At 36.6% G+C, this 24,082-nt stretch overlaps 1 protein-coding gene across 3 annotated transcripts in view; it reads left to right on the forward strand.

The window, feature by feature from the left end:
• Positions 1–24,082, forward strand: part of TAF2 (TATA-box binding protein associated factor 2) — a 60,670-nt gene that overhangs the window by 31,067 nt on the left and 5,521 nt on the right. For 2 of the 3 annotated variants that reach the window (XM_071421675.1, XM_071421673.1), the window contains exons 17-25: positions 1,321–1,461; positions 2,796–2,906; positions 4,226–4,419; positions 4,965–5,104; positions 10,724–10,793; positions 12,320–12,429; positions 14,757–14,986; positions 17,581–17,733; positions 18,147–18,252. In XM_071421675.1, the coding sequence (XP_071277776.1) occupies positions 1,321–1,461; positions 2,796–2,906; positions 4,226–4,419; positions 4,965–5,104; positions 10,724–10,793; positions 12,320–12,429; positions 14,757–14,986; positions 17,581–17,733; positions 18,147–18,252 (1,255 nt within the window). The remainder of the gene's footprint in view (positions 1–1,320; positions 1,462–2,795; positions 2,907–4,225; positions 4,420–4,964; positions 5,105–10,723; positions 10,794–12,319; positions 12,430–14,756; positions 14,987–17,580; positions 17,734–18,146; positions 18,253–24,082) is intronic. The other variant, XM_071421676.1, reaches the window with a different exon arrangement.

The raw sequence follows: 24,082 nt of genomic DNA on the forward strand, positions 1-24,082 counted from the left end.
CAATAAGAAGTTAATATTTTAAAATATACACCCTGATGTTAATGGAATGGTGAATATCTTGTAAACATAGGACACTTTGATCTTTTGGGGATTGAGTTTTATTGTATATTGAACTACATATACAAAATATAAATTCTGTATATGTAGTTTTAAGTTCTTTATCATGGTTTCTAAGCCGTCTTTGGGATTAATCTTCCTCTGCAGGAAGAGTTACTGTAGCTTTCAGAAAAAGCTACATCTTCAGAAAAGCCTGCATCTTTAGTTCAAACACTTCAGCCTGTTGCAAGGGGAAGATCAATTGCAGTATTTTCCCTCTCTGACTTTCCCTTGAAGTCTGACTTGGTGGAAAAATGGGTTTTAATTATAAAGCACCACACTTCCCCAAAAGCACTGATGAAGTGGATTGCTGTGCATTTTCAGATAACCTCTTGATTTTTCTTCACTTACTGCATATGTAATAGCCTTTGAAACAAGCTACCTAATCTCAAAAGAAATCCTCAAATTCAAGTTTTTCTTTGTAAGAACAGATTTTTCCTTAGTTTGTGGTGGGTCTGTAATGGGAATTCCTGCATCTTTGTAGGGTGCATTGGTCCCATTTGTTTGTGCACACACACACAGGTGTTCATCAGGCAGATGAACCATCAGCAAGCACAGGTGTTCTGCAGGCTTTCAGTGCTTCTTACAGCAAATGTATGAAAAATAAGATGCTGGGAAGGCACACAAAGCAGTTTTGTCTTTGTGGAACCTTAACTGTCTTACACCAGAGCAGACTACAGCAATAAATTGTTCTCAGTGCACAGTCTTCAATAAATGACAATTAAAGTTAGAGGGGACTGCCTTGCCTTTAACTTTAGGGGTGGTCTTTTATTCTTGGGGTGGCTAAGGCCTGTTTAAAGTCTAGGCTGAGGTTACTGGCAGGGTAAATTTGGGAAGTTGGTATTGCAAAATCCCCTTCCATTACTGGCTTCCGTAGAGTCAGAGAACTTGGCTTAGTAAACACAGAATATTAATCTAAAATATATAAAAGAGAAAATAATTAAGAACAGAAGTTTATCATGGAAGGATAGTTAGTTGCAGATGTCTTCCAAATGGAACAATTTCCATAGTACTTACCTTTAATGTAGATAAGATATATTGGGAATGACAGTGAAAACTTAGCTAATATAAGATAATACACTCATGAAAGTAAGTATCTATTTAAAGGAGAGAATGTTCTTGGCAATTACCCTTTTTGATTATGGGAAATGTGTATTTTTCTACAGCCAAACTAAACTTGCAGTGGTCATGTTAATATGATTTCCTTTCCCCCTACTTATTCAGATTGCAAATTCCATGGTAAGTACATGGACAGGACCACCAGCCATGAAGTCACTCTTTACCCGAATGTTTTGTTGTAAAACTTGTCCAAACATTGTGAAGACCAACAACTTCATGAACTTTCAGAGCTACTTTCTTCAAAAGGTAAAATTTATTTTTTTCAATGAATGTTTTAAAAGAATTGTCAAAAATACAAAAATGTTCCTTCAATTGACAGTTACAGGAATGTGGATAGCATAAACCTGATTTCCTCTTTAATAAAAATCAAAGTAGCTGATTCTTTCTCATATGGCTTCAGTTTGTTCAATCTTATTAAAATCAATTAACAAATTATTGGCTATTTTTATCTGATTAGCTGAAGTTAAATTAGCAGTTTCTTCAGAAGAATGGAGAATTATAAATTATTATATAAATACTTGCAATTATTTGTGAGCTCATTCTTAAATAGGACTGTAAGGACTGTACTTTTGTCTTTTAGGTGAATTCAGCAACTGCCTTTATTTTTTAATAGCAGTTATATCATACTGCAAGTAAAATCTTATAACTCTTAAATTACTGGACATTTTTAGTTCAACACATTGCATAATCCTTCTTGCCCTCCTCTTTCTATTGTCAGCATCCCATATTGCCACTGTTTATTTTGGTGTTAGCACAGGTTTTTTTGCTGTAACCTATGGTTGTTCATTGGATAACAGGATTAATGACAATGTTTTTCTTTCAAGATTCACTTGACTGGGTGATTGAGTTCTTATTTCATAGATTTCATATCAATGATTTTATAGAAGACTCAAATTTTTGATTTTTTCACTGTGTCCAAAACTGTTTCATTCTTCATGTCATTTTTGGACCTTCTTTTTGTATTTTTCTGCTTTTTTGTCATTGTTCAGTCTTTACCACTAAATCTTATATTTTTCTCCCTTTTTAATCCTGTGTGCCAAGTTTGTAAATCTAGAGTAAGATTCTTAAATCTGTGTTGAGTAGAGCCTAGAGATCTGCTTAGCTCACTCTAAAACAACTGCCTATTTAGAATAACAGCTGTCTGGCTAATAGTTCTTCAGGCTTCACTGACCCTGTTGGGTCTGTATATCTCAGTGAAAGTGGAAGCTTAGACATCATGTTCACATGAAAAGTCTAAAATTCAGTGTCTATCTCCAATTCCATCACAATTTTCTGTGTCTCATTGTTTTGCATTTGATACCTTTTTGAGAATGTCTTGACTTGAGAGTCTGTTTTTTGGATATACATTTTTTTTTATGTCTGTATTGTGACTAATTACTGAGCAATAACTATGTAGTTTATTTGATAATCTGAAAATTATAAAGTACATGGTCTGACTGTAAAAATTATGTAAATACAGCTTTTCATACACCTGCTATTGTAAATTTGTTAATTGCTGATTTTCAGGATGTACCTCTTTTCAGGGTGTAACTATCATTTCAATAATGTAAAGAGTGATACTAATTAATTTTATTACACAGACTATGCCTGTTGCCATGGCCCTTCTGAGAGATGTTCACAACCTTTGTCCTAAGGAGGTTTTAATGTTTATTTTGGATTTGATCAAGTATAACGATAACAGGAAGAATAAGGTAAAGACAGTGTTTATTTTAATTTCTCATTGCTTTTCTTTTGGTGAAAAAAGTTTTAGTTAGTACACTGCATGATGTTTGATGCCACTACTGCAAATACCTAGCTCAGAGTTGATGAAAAGGTGATGTGGTAAATGTTAGAGAATGTTCTGTAGTTGACATTTCTATGGCAGCACTTCTTGAATGTTTCAAAGCTCTGTGTGCTTGTTGTTAATGCTTGTCTTATTTGCACACATACTTTTCTTGCTTTACTCTTTTTTGTTCAAAAGACCCAAGTGTTTGGAGAAAATGTAGCATGAAAAGTTCAGCACTGGTTTTTTGATGTTTATTTACCTTGAGAGGAGTATTTGAAAGAGCAAGGAAAGGAAATAATCCTTTTTAACACTATACAGGACTCTAGAATTCTGTGTTCTGAGTATCATTTCTAGCTCACAGAACTAGATTGTCTTCATCTGTTTAAATAACAAGTGAACCACAGGTTTCATCACTAAACTGAGCCACCTGAGTTGGAAATGTTGTCACCCCAAGTTCCTTCCCAAACAGACCACTTCTGAAGGATGATTAAATGACCTTTAAGATCCTGAGATGATACAGAATTCCATCTCTATAGCTAGGAGCCTAGCATAGTCTTCCCAATAAGTATCCAAAGTGAAGTGGAACCAGTCTAATGTGTCTTAAACTTCATTTTTTTGTGTGTGTAGAACACATACTGTAACAAGACACGTGCTGCTTGTTACTGAAAGAAGGATAATTGATGAAGAGAGGTAGAGAGTTGGACACATGAATGCAAGCATCAGTAGTCACATAAAAGGGTGACATGTGCTGACATCTCAGCCTCACCTTTCCATGTGTCCCTTCTACACGTTTAACATCTTCTGCTGGATCTGACAGATGTTGGGTTTGTTTAGGTTAAAGTAACTAATACTCAAAGCTAGTACTTCTTTCTGATTTTTTTAAATTTTATTTTTATATGTATTGCTGCTTATTAACACAACCAACAGATGCAAAAGACAGCATAATGGAAGGGGTGAAACTATGAGCCCAGGTAAGAAGGGTGAATGAAGAAGTAAGATTTTTTTTTTCACTAAGCAGCAGTGAGCTTACTAGTTTGCTTCAGAAGCTCATGAAGTTCCTGGCTGGACTAATGGTATGATTTTCAGCACCATTTTTTTCCTGTTTCGGTTTCTTATGCAGTTTCTCCCATGGTCTTGATTTTAAGATCTGTTCTGTAACAGGGCTTAAACATTTCTTAGCTTTGAAAGGATATATATTGTTATATTTTCTTTCTTCTTCTTCTTCTTTCTATTGGTTTTATGTAGTTTTCAGACAACTACTACCGTGCTGAGCTGATTGATGCCCTAGCCAACTCTGTGACTCCTGCAGTCAGTGTGAACAATGAAGTTCGAACATTGGATAATTTAAATCCTGATGTGCGACTTATTCTTGAGGAAATTACCCGTTTTCTGAATATGGAGAAGCTTCTTCCCAGTTACAGACATACTATCACAGTCAGGTATGGTTTAATGACACTGCTTTTCTTGGGTTTTATGTACCTTTCTGTAGTTAGCTTTTGAGATTTTAGCTCTTAATCTTAAATGTCAAATTCCTTTCAAGTTTCAAAAGCTGATAATGCAAGTTTGTCTTGATTGCTTTACTTTTCAGCATTAATTTTTGTCAGTGTAGATCTTTTGTAGCAGTCATAATTTGATCATCCCATGCCTCTTTAAGAAGGGTATTTGTGAAAGTTTTGCCTTGTAACAATAACTGTAGGGCATGCAACATCATCTGAGCTGTGTTTTCTCTAAGTTATCATGGCTGTACTGAAACCGATCAATGGATTTGACAGAATGGAAAATTTTGTTTGTGTTTCTGCCTAATTCAGAGATAATAAGAGCTGTGTGTTAATGCTGTGAAAGAAATTGTAGCATCTTAATCATGTTAATGTGGATAACATAATTCAGAAGATTTGCAGTACTTGATTTGGAAGAAAGTAATTTTATTTTTCTTGGCTGGTATTCCATAAAGCTGATGTGTATTTTATTCTGCTACCATTTCCAGCTGTTTAAAAGCTATTCGGGTGCTTCAGAAGAATGGCCATGTCCCAAGTGACCCTGCTCTCTTCAAGTCGTACGCAGAGTACGGGCACTTTGTCGACGTCCGGATAGCAGCGCTGGAGGCTGTTGTTGATTACACAAAAGGTACTTTCTACCAAGTACTTTGACATTTTGTAACAATTCTCATACAAATGTAATGCTTACCTCATTAATATTAGGTTGAACTAGTGTCCACCATACAAGAGCTTGTATGGTGACTGGTGTATTAATAAGAAACTGAGGTTTCTATTACTGCTTTGTCCCAGCAGGTACGACTGTTATGAAGATGTGCTGAGTATTGTTTCTCAGTGCTTTGCAAATTGAATCAGATACCAATGTTTTGAAATAATGAGTGGCAGTAAGGGGATTTGGTAATTTGTCTTTAACACTGCAGTGACTTTGATTTAGTTGATTTCAGCCATAATTGCTAGTCAAAGTCACTGATTTTGCTTTACCTTCTTCCTGATATCTTAATTGTGCTTTTTGCATGCATCTTGTGGTTATAAATTTTAGAAACTTAGATTATTGTAGAGATATTTTGGCTGATTCTGTTTTGCCATTCCTCATGCATAGCTTACGTTTGTGAGATGTTTACATTCTTTTAATATTACCTTAATCCTAGTTGACTATTGCAAGTCCATGAAAAAAAAAATCCCTGGACAGTTTCTTAAATGCTCTGTAGTTGATACTCACTCCTGACAGATTTCTCTTGGTAGTTAGAAATTACAGCTTCAGTGATTTGCGTTACATAAAGTTAATTTAGTATTATATTGTCCTGTTCATTTATTTGGGTTAGTCTTTCTTTGTTCAGGAGATTTGTAGTACTTTTGTATTTGGAGGTTTATACCTTTCAAAGTGGCCAAGTCCTTCAGTTCTTCCTCTGTAGCAGACTGGTGGATCTAGATTTCTAATTATTCTGCTTCAGATTTCATGGGTTTGTTTTGTTTTCAGGGTAAAGGAAAGTTTCCTTTGCTTGTTACACAAATAATTGTTTTCTCCTTTTTTTTTAAGGGCTGTATTACTTTGACATTACTCCTGTCTCTCTATCCAGAGACTTCTCAAAGTAGATAAGCAGTGGGAGGTTTTAAGGCAATTGGAATCTTTGAGTGAATGCATTCAGTGGAACTCAGGCATCCAGTCACAGACTGAAAGCAGGCTGTCATTCCAAACAGCTGATAACTGTGAGGGAGGCTGTGCACCCAGCAGGCTCCCTCCTGCAATCCACCAGACACTCTGTATCCTTAATCCACTGGTGATCCTGTGAGTGATGCACTGCTAGAATTCAGTGCTGTGCTAGTGCTGTGCATATCTCTCTCTGGTGGGCTAATTGCTTTTTTCCACCCTTCACAGAATGTTAGTGGAAATATTTGCTGGAGAATAGAAAGCTTACTCATCAGCTCTTTTTCTTTAGAAGAATCTCCTCACTAATTCATCCCACCCTGTGGAAAGACAAACTGATAGAAATAATATTTTCTCATTAAATTCTTGACCTTTTATGGATAATATTTATAGTTAATAACTGGCTTGAATAAGGAAGTGTTTGTACTACAAGGTAATAAAGTGCATATTTAAAACAGCTGATCCACGGGGTGTTATATAAGCAAGACAGTAGGGTAAGTTGCTTGAAACCTACAGGAAGCTAAAACTTGAATGGTGAAAAGTAGTAGATTACTTGAAATCAGTGGTTGAGCTGAACAGTTTTTGACTGAGCTCACTGTGAGATCTGATAATGACAGACTAGACTACTGCTGCACCTGACTGCCTTGTGCCTTGCTAACAGCTTTTCCTAAGATGCAGAGGTAGCAGATGCAAATATCTTATCTTCTATAAAGTTACAACAGTTCACCACACAGCCTGCTATCTAGCTGGTCATCAGTCATTTCTCAAATACAAGCTTCCAGCACTGAGCACAGGAGCTCCTGCTCCTGCTGTAAGACTGGTGGGTTTTTGGTGGAGGGATGATCCAGAAACTCGGCGTGCTAACTGACTTCTTCCTTTAGCCATAGAGAAGTTAGCAGTGCTTGTCTTGCAGAGCCCTAAACCTGGCTTTGGTAGGAGAAATGATTGGCCCTCTATTGCCAAGAGATCTGATTCTTACTGTTTCCAGTTACCTGGTTTCCAGTTCACACTGGATGCAGACCAGCAGCTGTCAATGCCTGTTGCCTGTGCCACAGCTGGCTTTTAATAGTTCTTGTAAAGGAATCTGACAGATTTTGTAATTTCCATAAAAAGGAAAGTCTGTGTTTTCTGGGTGGAACTTTCAGAGTAGGAATAACACTACCTTTTTTTGAGTTACTTGAAAAGAAGTAATTTCTCCATGGAACTGAATAACTTGTTTTCTTTGCCATTAATAGCAAGGGTTTTTTTGAGAAATGGTAACTTTTTAAAATGCTTGAGGCAGCATACAAGGGCTTGGACAGTTTATCTAAAGTGGCTTGAAGTGGACAGAGGTTATTAACTTTTTAAAGTTAACTTGTGAGAGGCTATATTACTATTAATAGTTACTTGTATAGAACAAGGCAGTTGCATACTTAGAAAAGATAACAAACTATTCTAAATAAATAACCATTATCAAATTTGATGGACGTTAATGTTCAGTGTCAAAGATATTCTGCTGCAATTGAGAACTGAGACAACACTGCTTGTAATTTGAAAAAAAAATTGCAAGGGGATTTTTGTTTCAGAAAGCAATCACGTGTGTTTATATCTACCAGAAGTATGAAAATCTACACATGTTGCTTTTCCCACAGCCTTCTCCTAGACAAACTGGCAAGCTACAGACAGGATGGGTGGTCAGTGCAGTGGGTATGAATTCAGGTCATGGGCCACACTCAGAGGGTGGTGATCAGTGGTTTTTACTGAGGCTAGTAGTCTGTCACAAATGGGTCCCCCAGGGAGCATCTTCAGAAATTATGTGGAGAACAGCATTGAAGGCAGCCTCACCAGGTTTATTGATGAGAATGCTGGTGGCAAGGTGGACATGTCAGACGGGAGAGACATCTCACAGAGAGACCTAGACAGGCTGGGAGAGCAGGAGAGCAAGAGCTGGATGAAGTTAAACAAGTGCAAGGTCCTGCACCTGGGACAGCATAACCAAAGAGCCCAGAACAGGCCAGGACCTGTGCTTGGGGAGCAGCATCACTGAAGGGGACCTGGGGGTCTTGGTGGATGAGAAGCTGCCCATGAGTGAGCAGTGTGTGGCTGCAGCAAATCAGATCCTGGGCTGCCTCTGCAGGGGAAATAGTAACGAGACTGAGATGTGATCATCCCACTCTGCTTTGTGCTCAGTCTGCACTTCAAGGTGTGTGTATAGTTGCAGCCCTCACAATTCAAGAAAGTTGTGGGCAGACTGCAGAGGGTCCAAAAAGGAGCCATGGAGATTATCAGAGGGATGCAGGACTTGCTCTGTGTGGGAGGAGTGACAGGGTTACCTCTTTTCTCCCTGGGTAAGAGAAGGCTTAGGGTGGCTTCATCACAATATTCCAGTACTTAGAGTGCAGCTGCAAAGTGGATGGAGTGTCTGTCTCCTCCACATGGAAAGGAGAAGGATTAACAAATACAAGTTGCACCAAGAGATGTTTCATCTTGATACAAGAAAAGAATTTTTTTGCAGTAAGAGCAATCAGTCAGTGGCACAGCTTCACCATGGATGTAGTGGAGTCCCTGTTGCTGGAGATTTTCAAGATGCAGTTGGACAGAGTGCTAGATAATCACATCTAGGCTCCCTTTCCCATGGAAGGCCGCAGCAGATGATCTTGTGAGGTCTCCAAACCAGGCCTGGTATATGGTTCTTCTGGCTAATAAGATTTGTTCTGCCTGAGGTCAGGTTTAATTTATCATTGCTGTCCAAATTGTTTCATAGTTCCTATATAAATTTGAAGAGCAGGTCAAATGCATTAGTAGCAAAGCTGTGGAAGCCTAGAAGGCTTAGTTTACACTATAAGCCAAATAGCAGGGAAGACTTACTTCATTTCTAGCAGAAATAAGTTTAAAACACAATTTATTTTTTTTAATCACAAAAGTGTGGTGTTACCTGGTTTTGTTATCCAGTACAATCAGCCTAAAGGATTAATCTCCCAGACTGTTCATTTTCTAATTAAAAAGCATTTTAAAATCCCTTTTGTCAAAATAATTACATTTTGCTAATGATTGTGACTTCATGTTTGCAGTGTTGCAATTCTTTGCTGTGTGGTAATAAAGTACTATTTTTGTTTCATGCAAAACAACTTTTGTTTGCAGTGTTCTAGCTGCCTTCTGTCCCAAGCCAGGAAGAGCAGCTGTGCATTGAGCTGAGCACAGGAAGTCACTAATCCCTTAAAAGTATGTTCTCTGCATAGTTTTTCAAAGGTTTCTGGTTTTTAAGGCAAATCTGAGATTGTAGTTCTGATGTGCATGGATACAGATTTGCTCTGGCATCATCCAGAACTGTGTAGCCGTGCTCTGAGCAGTGCACTGTGGGAGCTACACACAGTGTACATTCTGCCTCTAAAGAGGGCTTTGTGGAGCCTCACCAGTGTAACCAGCTTTGTTTTGGCTGGGAAGAGCAAGGCTGGCCTGCAAAAGACTCTCTAGCCATCCTCTAAGCAATATTTTAATGTACTTGATTCTCCTAGCCCAGAAAGGGGTCTTATGTTACAGTTGTCCAAAGCATTTTTAAAACTTATAACAGAATGAAGTGCTGGTTCTTATATTATAAATAAATGCCTCTTCTGTTAAAAGCAACTGACTCTAGTGAAATAACAAAAAAAATAATAGGTATTAGAATTAATTGGACTAAAGAAGTTATATTTTAAAATTGTTGACTGAAAACAAACCAAAATAAGGAAGAAAAGTTGAACTTAGGTGTTTAGAGCTAAAAAGACAGTTGGCTAGGGGAAGAAAGAAATACATTGCTAGGACCACAAGATGGAAAGCAATAGAAATGGTTTTGGACCTCTCTATTCAGTAATGATTACTACACTGTCTTCATTGTTTTGAAGAAATGAGAAGAGAATGCTACTGTAAAAATCTTTACAGTTATGCACCTGACAAAAAGATCACAATAAAAATTCTTTCATGTTTTGTGTAATGAGTGATGATGATTTCCTGTGTAGTTTCCTATTTTGCAATATTACTCTCATAATCAAAGAAATTTTGTAATGTAAGTTACATTTCAAACTAACAAGATGACTTTGTTTCCAATTTTCTACAAGCATGTGCTGATAGGTTTCAAAATCCATTTTAGCTGCAAAGTATAATGATTTGTAAAACTAATGAAGGCTACTGAGGGGAGCATGATTGCAGTTTTATATGAGCCCTGTAGTAGTCCTTTTTCTATCCTATGTAAAGATAGTAATCTTTCACAGATTCCTGTGCATGAGAATTGTATATTCTCTGCAGAAGATGTTATGCTTCTGATTCTTGAAAGGATATTAGAATGTGTTTATTTTAGGAAGCACACAATATCTAGATGAGCCTTTGCTCTGATTTTCCCAATCAATGCTCATGCAAATAGTCTGATTGTTATTGAACAACTGAAGCATGTAAGAGTTTTGTAAATGTTTATATTTCCATGTAAAGTAAGACACTTTTTACTTTGAATTTGCTCTATAATTAGTGGAATTCCTCTTTAGTAGCAATGATTCATGCTCTTTATGTGCTAATTCACGAACTCATGGTTGTCTTCATCAAAATCCTTCCAGTTTATATATATTAATAGGCATTTTGTTTTATTTTGCTTTGCAGTTGATAGGAGCTATGAAGAATTACAGTGGCTACTTTCAATGGTTCAAAATGATCCTGTACCCTACATAAGGTGAGTTAATAAAGAGACAGGTATTTTACTAATGCTGAGGCAATTAAGGAAATTCTTCACCTGGAATCACTAGAATAGATCAGATCCTTAAGTGCTTCTTCTCAAAACTGTTTTTCCTTCCTGTTATTTTGCATTAATTGAAACATGTTTAGATGTTTCAACAGTTCACATCTCAAAAATTAGTATATTCTGTTCTTATTCTGCATTATGTTATTTTTGTCTTTTTTTGTTCTACCTTGTGTCAGAGGTCTGAAGTTAGAGATTATTTCCTGATCATAAATAAAGTGTCTAAATATGATGTTGCATATGGCAAAAAATTCTTCATGATATTTAGAAAAGACAGAGGCTGAGACATAGTGCACACAATATTTGGACACCAAGGGGTGTAAAACAATTATCAGACTGTAGATGGGGTGAAAGGATCATGTGAAAATGTGGTGAAATTTCTAGTATTTCTTGTTTCAACTTCATTTTCACACCATTGGTTGGGTATTTCAGTCAACCATGTTCATTACAAACCTGTGAACACCAAGGTTCATAATAATTGTTTTTTTCCCAACACTTTATTGTTATGACTACCATTGAAATATTGAGTTTCAAAGTTAAATAATATTACTTTTACTCTCTCTTTATAGGTGATTTCTTAAAATACCATAGCTGCAAGGTTGTTCGGTTTCATTTCTGTCATTCTTGTTAATGGAAATAAATACAGGTTTAGCTTCAGTTTAAGGAGATTTGATTTTATTTGTATCCTTTTAAAGAGGAGTTTAAATTTTGAATTGAGTGCGATATTTTAGCCTCTTCTAAAAGAAAATGCAAAAAAAAAAGAAGCATCTGCAAGAGTCTTCTGTTCCAAATGTGTCAGACAGCAAGGTGAAAGCTGGCTATACAGAGAAAAATTGTTAAAATAATAGGTAATGCAACAAAGAATTCATTAAATGTTTTCAAGGCCAAGTTTGAAGAAACAAAAATTATCTCCTTTCAGCTCAGTCTGTAAATACTGTAAGCAGCATGGTAAGTTCAGGATCTTCAGGAACCAAAGTAATATAAGAGATGGCAATGTTTGTTTCCAGGAAAATGTGCAAGTCACTGGTTTTGGGCCTGCCATTTTGCATCAGTCATAAACATTTACAGTTATTTAAAAACTCTTTGGTATCAGTATGTAGGGAGTTTATTTGCCAGTGTTACATCTTCCTGGTAAACTTCCAAGTTAATGTGCAAAAAAAGATCATGACTGAACAGAAGAGCTTAATGTAGCCTATAACTGTTAACAGTTATGTCTAAAAACATCCTGCTGCTTTGCACCTTACTTTTTATCTCTGACTTATACTGCTGATGGTAAATGTGTGTCTAATGCATATTGTGGAAAGAAGGAAGAAGAAAGAAGGCATAAAACATTGGTTAAAAATTTGGAAGTAATCCTATAAGTTTAATAAGTTTGTAAGAATATTGCAAACTGAACAGACTTTGTATCTGTAGGGTTTTTCTTTTGGATTTAATAAAGATTATTTTTGTGCTTCTTTCAGGCATAAGATTTTGGATATGCTGACTAAGAATCCACCTTTCACCAAGAATATGGATTCCCCCTTATGTAATGAAGCTTTGGTAGATCAGCTTTGGAAACTGATGAATTCAGGTTAGGGTTTTTGATTTGTTAGTGGTTTTGTTGTGTTAGAGTTTTATTGTGAGGTTTTTTGAAAGAAGTAGTAAAAACTTGCTTCAGAATATGCCAAGAGCTCTCTTAGTTTCAGTAGTTGAAATTGAAAATCCAGTCTCAGAAGCTGAATATCATCTATGTACTTCCAGAACACTCTTAGTGACATAGGCTTCCAAACCTTGTTTTTAATTCTTCAGGTTACTGATGTAGTGTGCTTTGACGTCCTTCTGCACAGAATCATACTTGGAATGTTCAAAATTGTACAAAGCAAGTGTTTCCTCAAATAACAGTGTCTGTGTTACACTTAGAGTTTGCTTTACATTAGATGGTCTCTTTTTGTCCTCTTTTTCTAAACTCTCAGAGAATATGAGAAGACAGCATTGATACAGATAACTTAAATGAGATTTTTAGAAGTGCATTATAGACCTAAAACTCAATTTGCCTTGTGAGATTACGAAAGATCCTAGTGAGAGAAGGGCTTGCACCTTTTCCATTGACTGTTATTCATTACTGAAGCAGTTCTATCCAGTCCTGACAAACTGCCCTTTAACATCTGGCACATTTCCACACAGATTACATATAAACATTTATATAGCTTTTTTAGGTCATTGCAGGCTTTCTGTTCTCTGTGTGTCATTATATTCAGTGTTTAAAAGTTTACAGCTACACTCCAGGGGTTGAAGTGGAGGGACTACTAGTAGTTCAGTTTCATAGGAATTGCCAAGTGTCAGACACTGAAAATAAACAATTTTGATGTTCCCATCAGAGAATTTGTTTTTGCTTTTTCATGAGAGAAGAGTGTGTGCAGTGTTACAAGCATTACCTCTTTTTGCAAGTAACAAATAGGGTATACATGCTTATTAAGGTTCATGGGGCTTTAAGCACCTTTATTTCTGTGCCTCAAGATGACATAATGTTTCAGTTAATTTTCTGTAAGGGATAACTGTAGCATTCCAGGGTGCCTAGAAAAAAATTGTTGATGTGTGACAAGCTAGTAGCCAGCTTTAAAGGTGCATGATTCTAGAATTATGAGTTGCTTTCATTTAACATAAGCACATGTAATGGAGAACAGACTCTAATTGATATATGTAATGGGTTTTTTTCTGTGTAAATCTGAATTAAATTGATAATATCATAATAGTTCTAAAATTAATATTTTTGAATGTGTCATTCTCTGGGGAGTATTTTAATGTTAAAAATGTCCAGATTAATATTCCTGTTGCTTTCATTTGTAACTGGGTATGTGTAGCTGGTAATTTGTAAGGTAATTTGCCCTGGTAAGGGCAAGCTAAGCTTACCCCAAACACTATTTTGGCCCTATAAAACTACTATTTACAGGGATAGATCTTGTAATTTTATTTTGTGCTAAGTCTTGCACAGCCACATTAATATGGCAGTTGGCACATCTGTGTTTTGTTTACCAGATACAGTTCAATTCCTGCTGGGGAACAATATGTTCAATAAACTTGCAATCAGTCAAGAGCTGGGATGAGTTAACACCAGCACTGCTGTATTTGCAGCACTGCACCAGATGTTAAATGTCTTTCTGTTGTGATTGGTGCCAAACGTGCTTAGACCATTTGTCTATGAAGATATTAAAGCAGTACACAGTTTGTAGTGAAAAATAATAAAAAAATAAAGCATTGCTTTATGCAGTAAGAATACATACTTTGAGTATGAACACAAATTAAAATATTGAGTATTCAGTGAAGCTCATGATGTAGTAATGATGTTAAAAAGCATGCTTGTGCATTTCTCTTATCAGTGCAGTTTCCAGAGAGTAAAAACCTTAGTCATGCTTAAAGCTCTTACTATATTTTGTAGAATATCCAGAAATATTTGAAATAATATAATACAATATAATAATATCCACAAATATTTGTGGATATTCCACAAATTTATGGAATATCCGCAAATCCATTGATACAGGAAGCCAGTTTGGTAACAAAGTCTTCTATTTACTTGTCCAGTAAAAAAAACTTAAGAGTGCAACTTGAAAAATAAAGGCATATGGGTGTGGTTATTTTTCTTTTATTTTTCATAACATTATTATAGCATTTACTTTTCCAGTCTTGGTCTACTAAACCTGTCTAACTTAGAACTCAGGAAACTTAAAGCCTTCCTTTTAAACAGGAAAGTTTAAAAAGAAAGCAAGTAAGAGCTAATAAGAGGCAGGAATAATGAAGGAAGTGTATCTTAAGCACAGAAAATGCCATACTCTGGTGGGCCTGGATTACCTAAACTGTTATATTTGTGGGAGAGGAGGAGATTTTATCTCTGTATTAACAATCTCTTTTTTATTTTAGGAACTTCACATGACTGGAGATTACGATGTGGTGCTGTGGACCTCTATTTCACACTCTTTGGCCTCAGCAGACCTTCCTGTTTACCATTACCAGAGCTTGGACTTGTTCTAAACCTGAAAGAAAAGAAGGCTGTACTCAATCCAACAATTATCCCTGAATCAGTTGCAAATAATCAGGAGCCTGTGATCAGTTCTAACAATCATGGGCAGTCAGTAGGATTTCAGAACACCGTAAGCACAAAACATCTGCATCCATCCTATTCAGCTGGCTCCGAGTTCTTGCATGGGTTGCTGATTTAATTTTGTATTGTGTTCAAGCCTCTCATGCTTTACCTAAGCTATCCTCTGACCTCATTGCTCTTTATTCTGTCCACTTGAAAAGCTGGTGTATACCATGACTTTTTATACATTTTTTAACTGTTTTGCATTGCGTATGTAAGCTTTTTACTTGGTTTTTTTTCTAGTCTCATAATTTCTGTTCTTTATGAAACTTTATATATTGCTTATGAGATATGAAATGATTCACAGAAATGTTTGATGCTGTGATGAAAGCTTTTTTCATGAGACTGTTTCTTATAGGCAAGTTATCCAATTTTCCAAAACAAAACCTTTTATCAGTAAATCTATTGCATCTTAAAATACATAGATACTCCTCATTTTAAACAACTTAAAGTGATGTGAAAGTTGAAATTTGAACACATCTGCATTGAACATTTGAATCTGACATTTTGGTTTTGTGCTCTGAAGGATTTGCAACAACTTCTGAAGAATGGCATATATTCAGTTTGGTATCTTTCTGGATTTGGAGGCTTCAGTCCTAACACATATTCCATTGCGTAGTTAGAAAATAAATTTTTATAAACTATTAAGGTCATACTTTCCTCAAGAATAACTGCCACTGCTGCAAGACCAAGTATTTTTCGTTGGACAAATTTAATTGTGAGGGGGGAAAAAAATCAACAGACATGGAAATAATAAGTGATTTTTTTTAACAGTTTAAAAACCAGCATGTGATTAGCATGTTTGAAACTCTTTCCACCCTTTTGAATAGGATGGTTTCTTCTTACTTTATCATAGTTAATGTCTAAGTAGTTTTTATTGAAAAGTATGCTGAGAGTACTAATTAACAGTACCCTGCAGGCCCTTTCCAGCAGGGGGAGAAAATGCTGGTAGAGTCAGATATTGTTAGACTTGTTCTGCATACTTACAGAGCATGTAGTAAGTCCTAATTTGCTGCACCTAATCATTAGAATTAAATAGCAGGAGGCATTTTGTTGGCAGATTTTTAGGCTGCACTTCAGTGAACACCCAAACATTTTTTGCAGCCAGTCTACCAAAAGATTTCTTCTTCTTCTTTTCCTAAACTTTCCTGTCCCTTGTGCTAGCATAGTAGTGGTTGCTGCAACAGTGAGCTGGATCAGGGAGGATCTGGTTGAACAGTACCTTTTTATGAACAGATATTTCAGTTTCCTGAGCCAGTTTGTCACACAGTTGTAAAAGTGCTTGTGGCACCCCAGGACAGAACTGTGTGTGGATGAGGCTGCTTCGTTTAGCAGCGTACTGGCTTGTGCTGGTGTGGAAATACAGCACTGGTATAAGCCTCAGTTTGTATTTCATCCCTTGTATCTTCTCCTATTCCTCATCTTCATTCTCCTACCCCTTACCTTAAGGTTACCATTTTCATTGTAACTTCCCCAAAATTCGGGGAACTGATTTTCCAGTAGTGTAAAACAAAGACTGCCTCTCACATCAGACAAAGTTAATCCAGAAGTGTTTCACAACAGCAGTGCCTTGGACAAAGTAATAGGCATGAAAAAGGGAAATGCATATTTGAGGGGAAAAAAGAGAAAACAGGTGATAGAATTTATCAGATTAACTAGATTCTTTAAACTAGACATACACTGAGAGCATAAATGTGTTAAAATCAGTACTGATAGAGTAGTGCCACTGAAGCTGCTGAGGATGATTGAAGTTACCCACTTCATAAAATGGAGCTTGAATTGTTCAGGGCAAGAGTTTTGGGGCTAGAGTGCCCTTTGTAGGATAGAAGAAGAGCAGTTCAGGGGAACAGTAGAGTTTAGAGTATATATATGCCCTTTAGAGTATATGGTATCTATGCCTGTTATAGTTTTTAGTGAGCTTTTAATTATGTTTGCTTCTGTGGATGCTTTATTTTACCTTCTAAATTTTGTCTGTTGGATTTGTTGAAACACCTATTTCCTATTTTCATCACTATATGTGTAACTTAGTACTCTCCTATTTTTCTACTTCTTTGACCTTGCTCTTTTTATAATCTAAGCAGTAATTTACAAAAGAGTTTTATTCTTTTTTAATAAATATTGTAGTAAAATAAAGAAAAAAATTATAAGTACTTATGATTTGTACTAAGTAAAGTAAGCTTTAGCTTTTAAAACAAACTAAAAGAAGATTTAGCTAAATCCCATGTGTAGATCAGAGGCTATCACAGTTTTTCTACTGAGATTTGTCCTGAGGAGAGTCTGCAAGGCACAGATTTATAGACAGGCTATTCAGAGGCAGCAAATGTTGTTGCACACCAACAGTACCATGATTGTGAGAAGCGACAGAAAAGATGCCAATGCTAGATATGCAGAGGGAGCAGGGATAGAAGTAAAGAGAAACTATGTTTGTAGGAGTGGTTGGCACAAATCCATACAGGGTTTTAGAAAATACTTCTTGCCAGAACTACAGAGAAAACTTTGTTCAAATCACCCACTTTACTCAGAAGAGTTTTCAAGTATCAGGTCGCTTTCTCTGAAACATGGATCTTGCTATCTTCTAATTTTGGTCTTTTAATGCTGCTTCAGGAGGATGATCATCTTATTAAGGAAACAGCATCCAGCATTTCTGGTCATCAGCAGGGGGTGAAGAGGAAGGCTGATATGCCACTCGGGTCTCCATTGGAGCCAGGGCAAATACTAGAGAAGAATGAAGACAGTAAAGTCAAACTCAAAATCAGAGTAAGAAATGGAAATTCAACTTGCACAATGTGTAGGGTGCTCAGAATAACAGCAGTGGCGTCTGCTGGCTTCCCTTGAAGCTGTGTTGAAACAAAAGGCATGCTGTGTATATATATACAGCAGTTGTTTTGCTTACTTTGGCAAAATCATTTCCTATCAGATTCTTTATTGGCTGGCAAGAGCTAAAGTTGACAGATAATGCTCTTGTTCACACAGCTTCACAGTAAATTAGAAAGAAGGAAAGACACTGACCCTTTTTAATTTTACTGAATTTTTATTCTTTTGCAGTGGTAGATATCACTTCCTTTCCCTCTCACCCCCAGTTTACCTCAAAAATAAGATATATTAAATTCTGCTTAGTAACGTTTTTATGAATTATTAGCATCTGCTTATTTTTTTTCCTGATATCTTAGTTCTCAAACTCTCAAGAGGAAGAGGAAATTGATATGGACACAGTTCATGACAGCCAAGCCTTCATTTACCATCATTTGAATATGCTGGAGAGACCATCCACACCAGGTATGAGTAACTTTATAGGCAAGGTGGTTGTATTTTTTTTAACTACGTCAGTTGTGAGGTGTTTTTTGCTACTGCTTATTTCCTTACTTACAGTGTTGGTAAGTGTTAAATGTTACTGGAATTCCAGGAACTGTGGAAAGAGTGCATAAGAATATTTCTTTAGGTTTCAGTAGATGCACAGAGAAGTGTATGCATGTGTATTTTTACACATATCTAAGTAAGACAAGTATAAATCATGCTTATGAAAGTGAAAAGCTAAAGAATGAAGAATGAAGAGCACCAAGTTTAATTAGAATCCCATAAGTAATTAGGTAAAACTTGTTTTGAAATTGGTGTCATTTAAAAAATTGCAATTTTGAAGATTAAAAAAATAGAAAGACTTCTCAGATAAAAAAAATCTCTCAAATATATTAATAACTTAATATATAAGTTTATCTATATATAAGATTTATAACTTAACATTAGCAAATGTTAAAGCCTCAAAGATATTTAGAAGGGCTTTCCAAATTTGAAAGGATTGCATCTGTGAATGAAATTGTTTCATTTCAAGCCCTTCCTTTCTTTTACTACTTCTCTTAGTATCTTTTTTTATACAATACTTGACAAAATTATTCTCAAGGCATAGTGTTTCTTAGAAACTTTAAAACAGGTTGAACTTCCACCTTCTTTGTTTCTCTGTCTCTAGCCAAAAAATTGGTGGTTTGTCTCATTTTCTCAAAATATTTTAACAATGTGTCTGAAGTTCAGTTCCAGAATGTGCCAGTGGAGCAAAGCTGAGGCCATGTGACAACGTACCAAGCATTTTGAGGGATCTTCCATACAGATTCAGAACAAGATTTTAAGGTTGCAGTACTGTATTGTGTAAAAGTGAAGTTTTTGGGTTTAGATTTCAGAGCAATTACCCTCTTGCTTGTTTTTCGGTTTTTATCCAGTGACTGCCTAGTGTAAAACAGAAACAGACCTTAGTGGCAGGATCTGGAATGTTGGTTCCATCTTGAGTGCCCTAAGTGCTGAGCTATGCTCACAGGTGACCTTACCTGCTTTCCCTGTGACCAGGCAGTTTAGTGGCCCCATTTAAGAGAAGGGCTGGTGGAAGCTGCTGCCCTGAGGATCCTGCTGAGGTTGGTGCCTTGGTGCCAGTGGTACAGAAGCTGGAGGGTCATACCCCATTATGAGCCTTGGACATAACATTTTTCCTTCCTTGGCCGATGCTCTAGCCTAAGGGAGTTTATTTCTTTCTTTTGATTTTTATTTTTTTTAATAAAAGGTTACTGCTGTCACTTCTCAGCTAAGAAATTAAGGTCATATGGGGACATTAAAACACAGGGAGGTCTAGTTTCTGGATTCCAGATGGCCTTCAGTTAATGACATGTGCCTACAGCCAACTCCACCAGGACAGCTTTGCTGTTAGGTATCTAGAGTAGCAAAACCCACAGCTTTTTTACTTACTTCAACAGGGTAAAGGCGCAGGCTGCATATAGGTTACTCTCGTGAACTTAGGAGCCTATATCTGCAAAGCTTTAGTTTAAACTTCTCAGAGCTGCTTTGGGTTTTGTTCTCAATGTTATCAACCATCACATTTTCTGTTGTGGCACAGAATAAAGCATCCAGGGCATGCAAGTGCAAAGCTGATCTGCTGAGGATTAGTATTTATAACTCTTACATGATATTTTGGAACAATTTTTTCACTAGATTTTCACATTCTATGGAATATAAAGTCATAAACAAAAGTCTGCCAAATCCATCACAAATTGGGACTTAGGGGACCCTCTGTGCGCCAGCTCTGTGCTCTGGGACTGTTGTGGATTAAGTTTGTGCTGGGGGTCAGGAAGGGTGAAGTCTGACCAAGAGTGGAGCAGTGGCCACTTAAGTGGTGCTTTTATAGACCCCAGCAGACACAAGCTACTTCAAGTCTCACTTGTGTCCTGAATGACCTTCTCACCTCTGTTGTTTAGACATTCAGCACACTGTAATGCATTTTCTTTCACAGGTAATAATGAGACAAATGCTAGGTTTTGCACCAGAATTAATTTTAAATAGTAAGCCTTTGAAAAGCATCATTTTGAAACACTTCAGATTATTTTATTCTTTTATTTGTTTTGTTTGTGTGGTTAGAAACAGTTCCACTTCACATATTTTTTGCTTCTAAAATTTCACCTGTTTCTTATTCGTGGCATTTTTCTTAGAAGCAGAGATATATGCATTACAGACTGAGTACATAAAGATAGTTCAATCTTTAGGAAATGGTATACTGCTGAGAAGAAACAGATGGGGAGGAATAAAAGCATACATAAATAAAATTGTTCACACATTGGAGTGTTCTGTTTTACAAAGGAATCCCAGGGCCTGTGAGGTTTTACAGCAGTGATGGAGGATGGGTGCATTTCAGGGAGTGATTATTGTGGAACAGATTGACAGGAGGCTCTGAAATGGTCTCAGTGTCTTGTTAGTAAATCTGCCTCAGTTCTGACTCCTTGGAAGGAGTGAGCTCTTAGTCCACCCACAGTGCTCCTCCCCCAGCTGTGGGCTCTGTCCCCACGTGTCACATGAGGTGTTAGGTCATCAGCTGAACACAGCATGTGAAAAGCAGCTGCCAGGAGGAAGTTCACGTTGGGTCCTGTAGTATCTGTGGTTTTTTGCTGGATTGTTGTGTTGTTGTTTTTTTTCCATTTCCCAGACCACCCCAAATGATCATTTGGATTTGGTCAAGTTGATGTAACCCCCCTAACACCAGGAAAATATTTTCCTTTAAAAGTCGGGGGTGGGGGAGTGAGGGTGAGAATGTTTTTGCATGGTTCTGCCCATGGATGTGAAAAGTTAAGGCTGAGACAATAACAAAAAGTTTTCTAATACAACACGTGCTGGATTACAGGTTTCAGTGTTATAATTACAGCACCTGTCCCAGTTCATACAGAAAATAATTGGTTTAAATCCTACTAAAGCATCCTGACTATGATAGTAAAACTGTGCACTCTGGCAGTTATAGGGGAATCTAATAATTTTATCAAGAAATTATTAAAACAAACAAAACATTAGTTGTGAATTGTCTAAAGAATGCTGTTGTGACCATTACTCATCTGCCCTTACAGCTGGAAACTTGGTAGCCTCCTTTGAACCTCCAAGGTTGTGCAAGGTTACATTTCTAATGTGAGAACAGATTTTATTTGCTGTTAATCATCAAGAATATTAGGAACACTCCCTTCACTTAAATCTTAAGATAAAAGACTTTCAAGATGAGATTTTCTGTAAGCAACAGATTTGATCTCTCAGGCTGCAAGGTGACTTGTCTTGCTTTGTTGACTTCAGTGAAATCAGATAAAGGTACACTTCTTTAATATTTCACTCATCTGAAAGTACAGTATGTCAGAAGTAACCTTTAAAAGGTTCTGCTGTATCTGTCAGTGGTTATTGATTGGCCTGGTCTTTTCTGCTTCCAAAATAAATGCCTGGCTGTAGGCTGGATGATCTGCCAGTGACAGGTCATTACAGCTCATCACTGATGAACACTTAAGTGAACTTTTTCCAACTAGTTTTGATGGTTTGAAAGTTGATAAAAAGCAGCATCCAATTCTCTCTTTATTTCTGCAAAGGAAAGAAAAATAAAATACAGTGATGCTGTCTTAGTGCACTGGCATTCTTTTTCAGATGACATTCAGGGGCAGTGAGCTTTGAGGACATCCTGAGCATTCAGACTCAGATCAAACAGATTCCTTGGCCATTCTGTTAATTCTTCTGCAGTTTTCTGGGATAGTCAAATTGGAAATTGGTGCTGCTGACTTTGTGGTTGCTCTGTTTACTGTGTAGATGAAACTTTGGAGGTCTAGACCACAGTCATAATGTTGATCAGATTGTGGTCTTGTTTATCACAGTTACTGCACTTTCAGGAAATTATAGTTTATCTGGATTGACTTTTTTCTGAAACATTTTGAAAATGGACATGCTGTATATGCTGCAGTAAATTGTAAACTACTGTAGTTACTATGTTTAAACAGTACTTTTACAGCAGCAGCAGATCCAAGCCTGGCGTGCCAATCACTGCACCTGGAGTTTGGGTGCAGGAGTAAATAGGAATTCAGCCCAAACTGTGTGCAGAGCCCAGTCCTCTGCAGTTAGCTGAGAGTGCACCAGTACCTCAAAGTCCACCCTTTAGTGGCTCTCTGCCAAAAAGTGCTCTGAAAACATCAGCACACAGACAAATATATAAATGAACACTTCTTGGATTCGAAGCCACCACTGACAATGATGGCTTTTTGCTTTCATTCTAAGGAGGTAAAAGTTGTTACAATTGTTCTGATAGAATACCTTTTAATAACATATAGTATTAATACACTTTATTACACTTTATTACTCAAGATGTAACTGTTTCCAAAGTGGTAGCTCATAGGCTTTGAGGTTTGTAGATAAATTTGCCTCACTAAAATAGTATGTGGTTAATAGTACACTTCACAAGGAATGGTGTTTTCCTGTGATTTACTCTAAAGTAAAGAAAGCAACTTTAATAGAAACAAACCCTGCAGATAGTGACAACAGAAATGAGAATTGCATCAGTATGTGGCTGCAGTGTGTCAACTTCCTGATTAAATAAAAAAACCATAATACTGTAGCTGTGACTGTCTCTGAGACAACAACTAATCACTCTCAAATCTAGAGGATGAGTAAGGCTAGCAAGTTTTCAAGTGAACTACCTGAAACTGATAGAGGCACACAAAATATTCTGAATTGGCTTCCTGATTTAGATGTTCTTTCTTTCAAAAACAGGGATTTCACTAGAATGTTCCAGAATACTAAAATAAATGTGGTAAAAATAACACCACAGTTAAGATATTATTTTAGTCTAAAGCAATATAGTTGTTAAATGAAAGTCAGATGAGAAAAGCAAACTTTTTACCAGTAAAAACTGCATTTTAGTTAAAACACCAACTTGTCTATACAATACTTTAGTTTTATCTTTGGTATAGGTATAAGAAATTGTCTATCTGGTTTTAAATCCCACTAAAAAATTGAAATCAAATGAATCTGTAAATTTGAACTAGTTAAAATGTTTATGTTGGTTCCAAATTAACTGATTTGTTTACCATATCTTCAGAAAACCTTTGGCTAGTTTTGTTTTTTTAACTAGACCTTTGTTTTTCACCCTCAAACTTTAATTTTTGTCCCATGGACCTTAAAAGAGCACTCTTCTAGAGAGAAAATTGATAACCTTTTTCAGAGATGTATAATTTGAAAATTCTGGTTCTTTAGACTAATTACAGGACATGGCATTCTGGAAACCTGAAATCATTTATGCTTGGTAACTTTTTCTATGTACTTTGTTGGTGGTTCAACAGATGCATAAACACAGCATTAAATTAAAAAATAGCGTGTCTTGGATGTTTCCAGAGTAACACTAAAAAGAAAAGAAGAAATAAGGAAAAACAGGGTCATTTTGAAACTGTTTTTATGGTATTTTCTGAATGTTTTCTTTTTAGAGAAAATGCTAGTCAGAGATGCAGGTCAGCTGCTCTGCAAAGAGAGTGCATTACCTTTCTCACTGGTGAGGCTTCTGGGGGAGACCCAGGAAGTGTTTCTGCACTTGTATCAATGTCCCCCTCTTCCCAGAGCCTGTCCCTGTCAGGTGCTGCAGCACCAGCCTGTCCTCAGGACCATGGCCTTCAGACTTTGCTATGATGTGTGAACTTGTCTTCTTCCTCTCCTTGTTTCAGTAAATTAGGGTGCAAATGGGATCGTTTCAAACAAGTGTCAATTTGTAAAAATCCTGTATCAGCCAGCTGTTTTACATTTATTGGCCATGCAAAGAAACAGAGGCTGTAAGTTTGTGGCATCCCACTCT

This window comes from Agelaius tricolor, unplaced genomic scaffold (assembly GCF_023055355.1).
Source record: "Agelaius tricolor isolate 1412-34295 unplaced genomic scaffold, bAgeTri1.0.p SCAF_2, whole genome shotgun sequence".
Lineage (NCBI taxonomy): Eukaryota > Metazoa > Chordata > Aves > Passeriformes > Icteridae > Agelaius > Agelaius tricolor.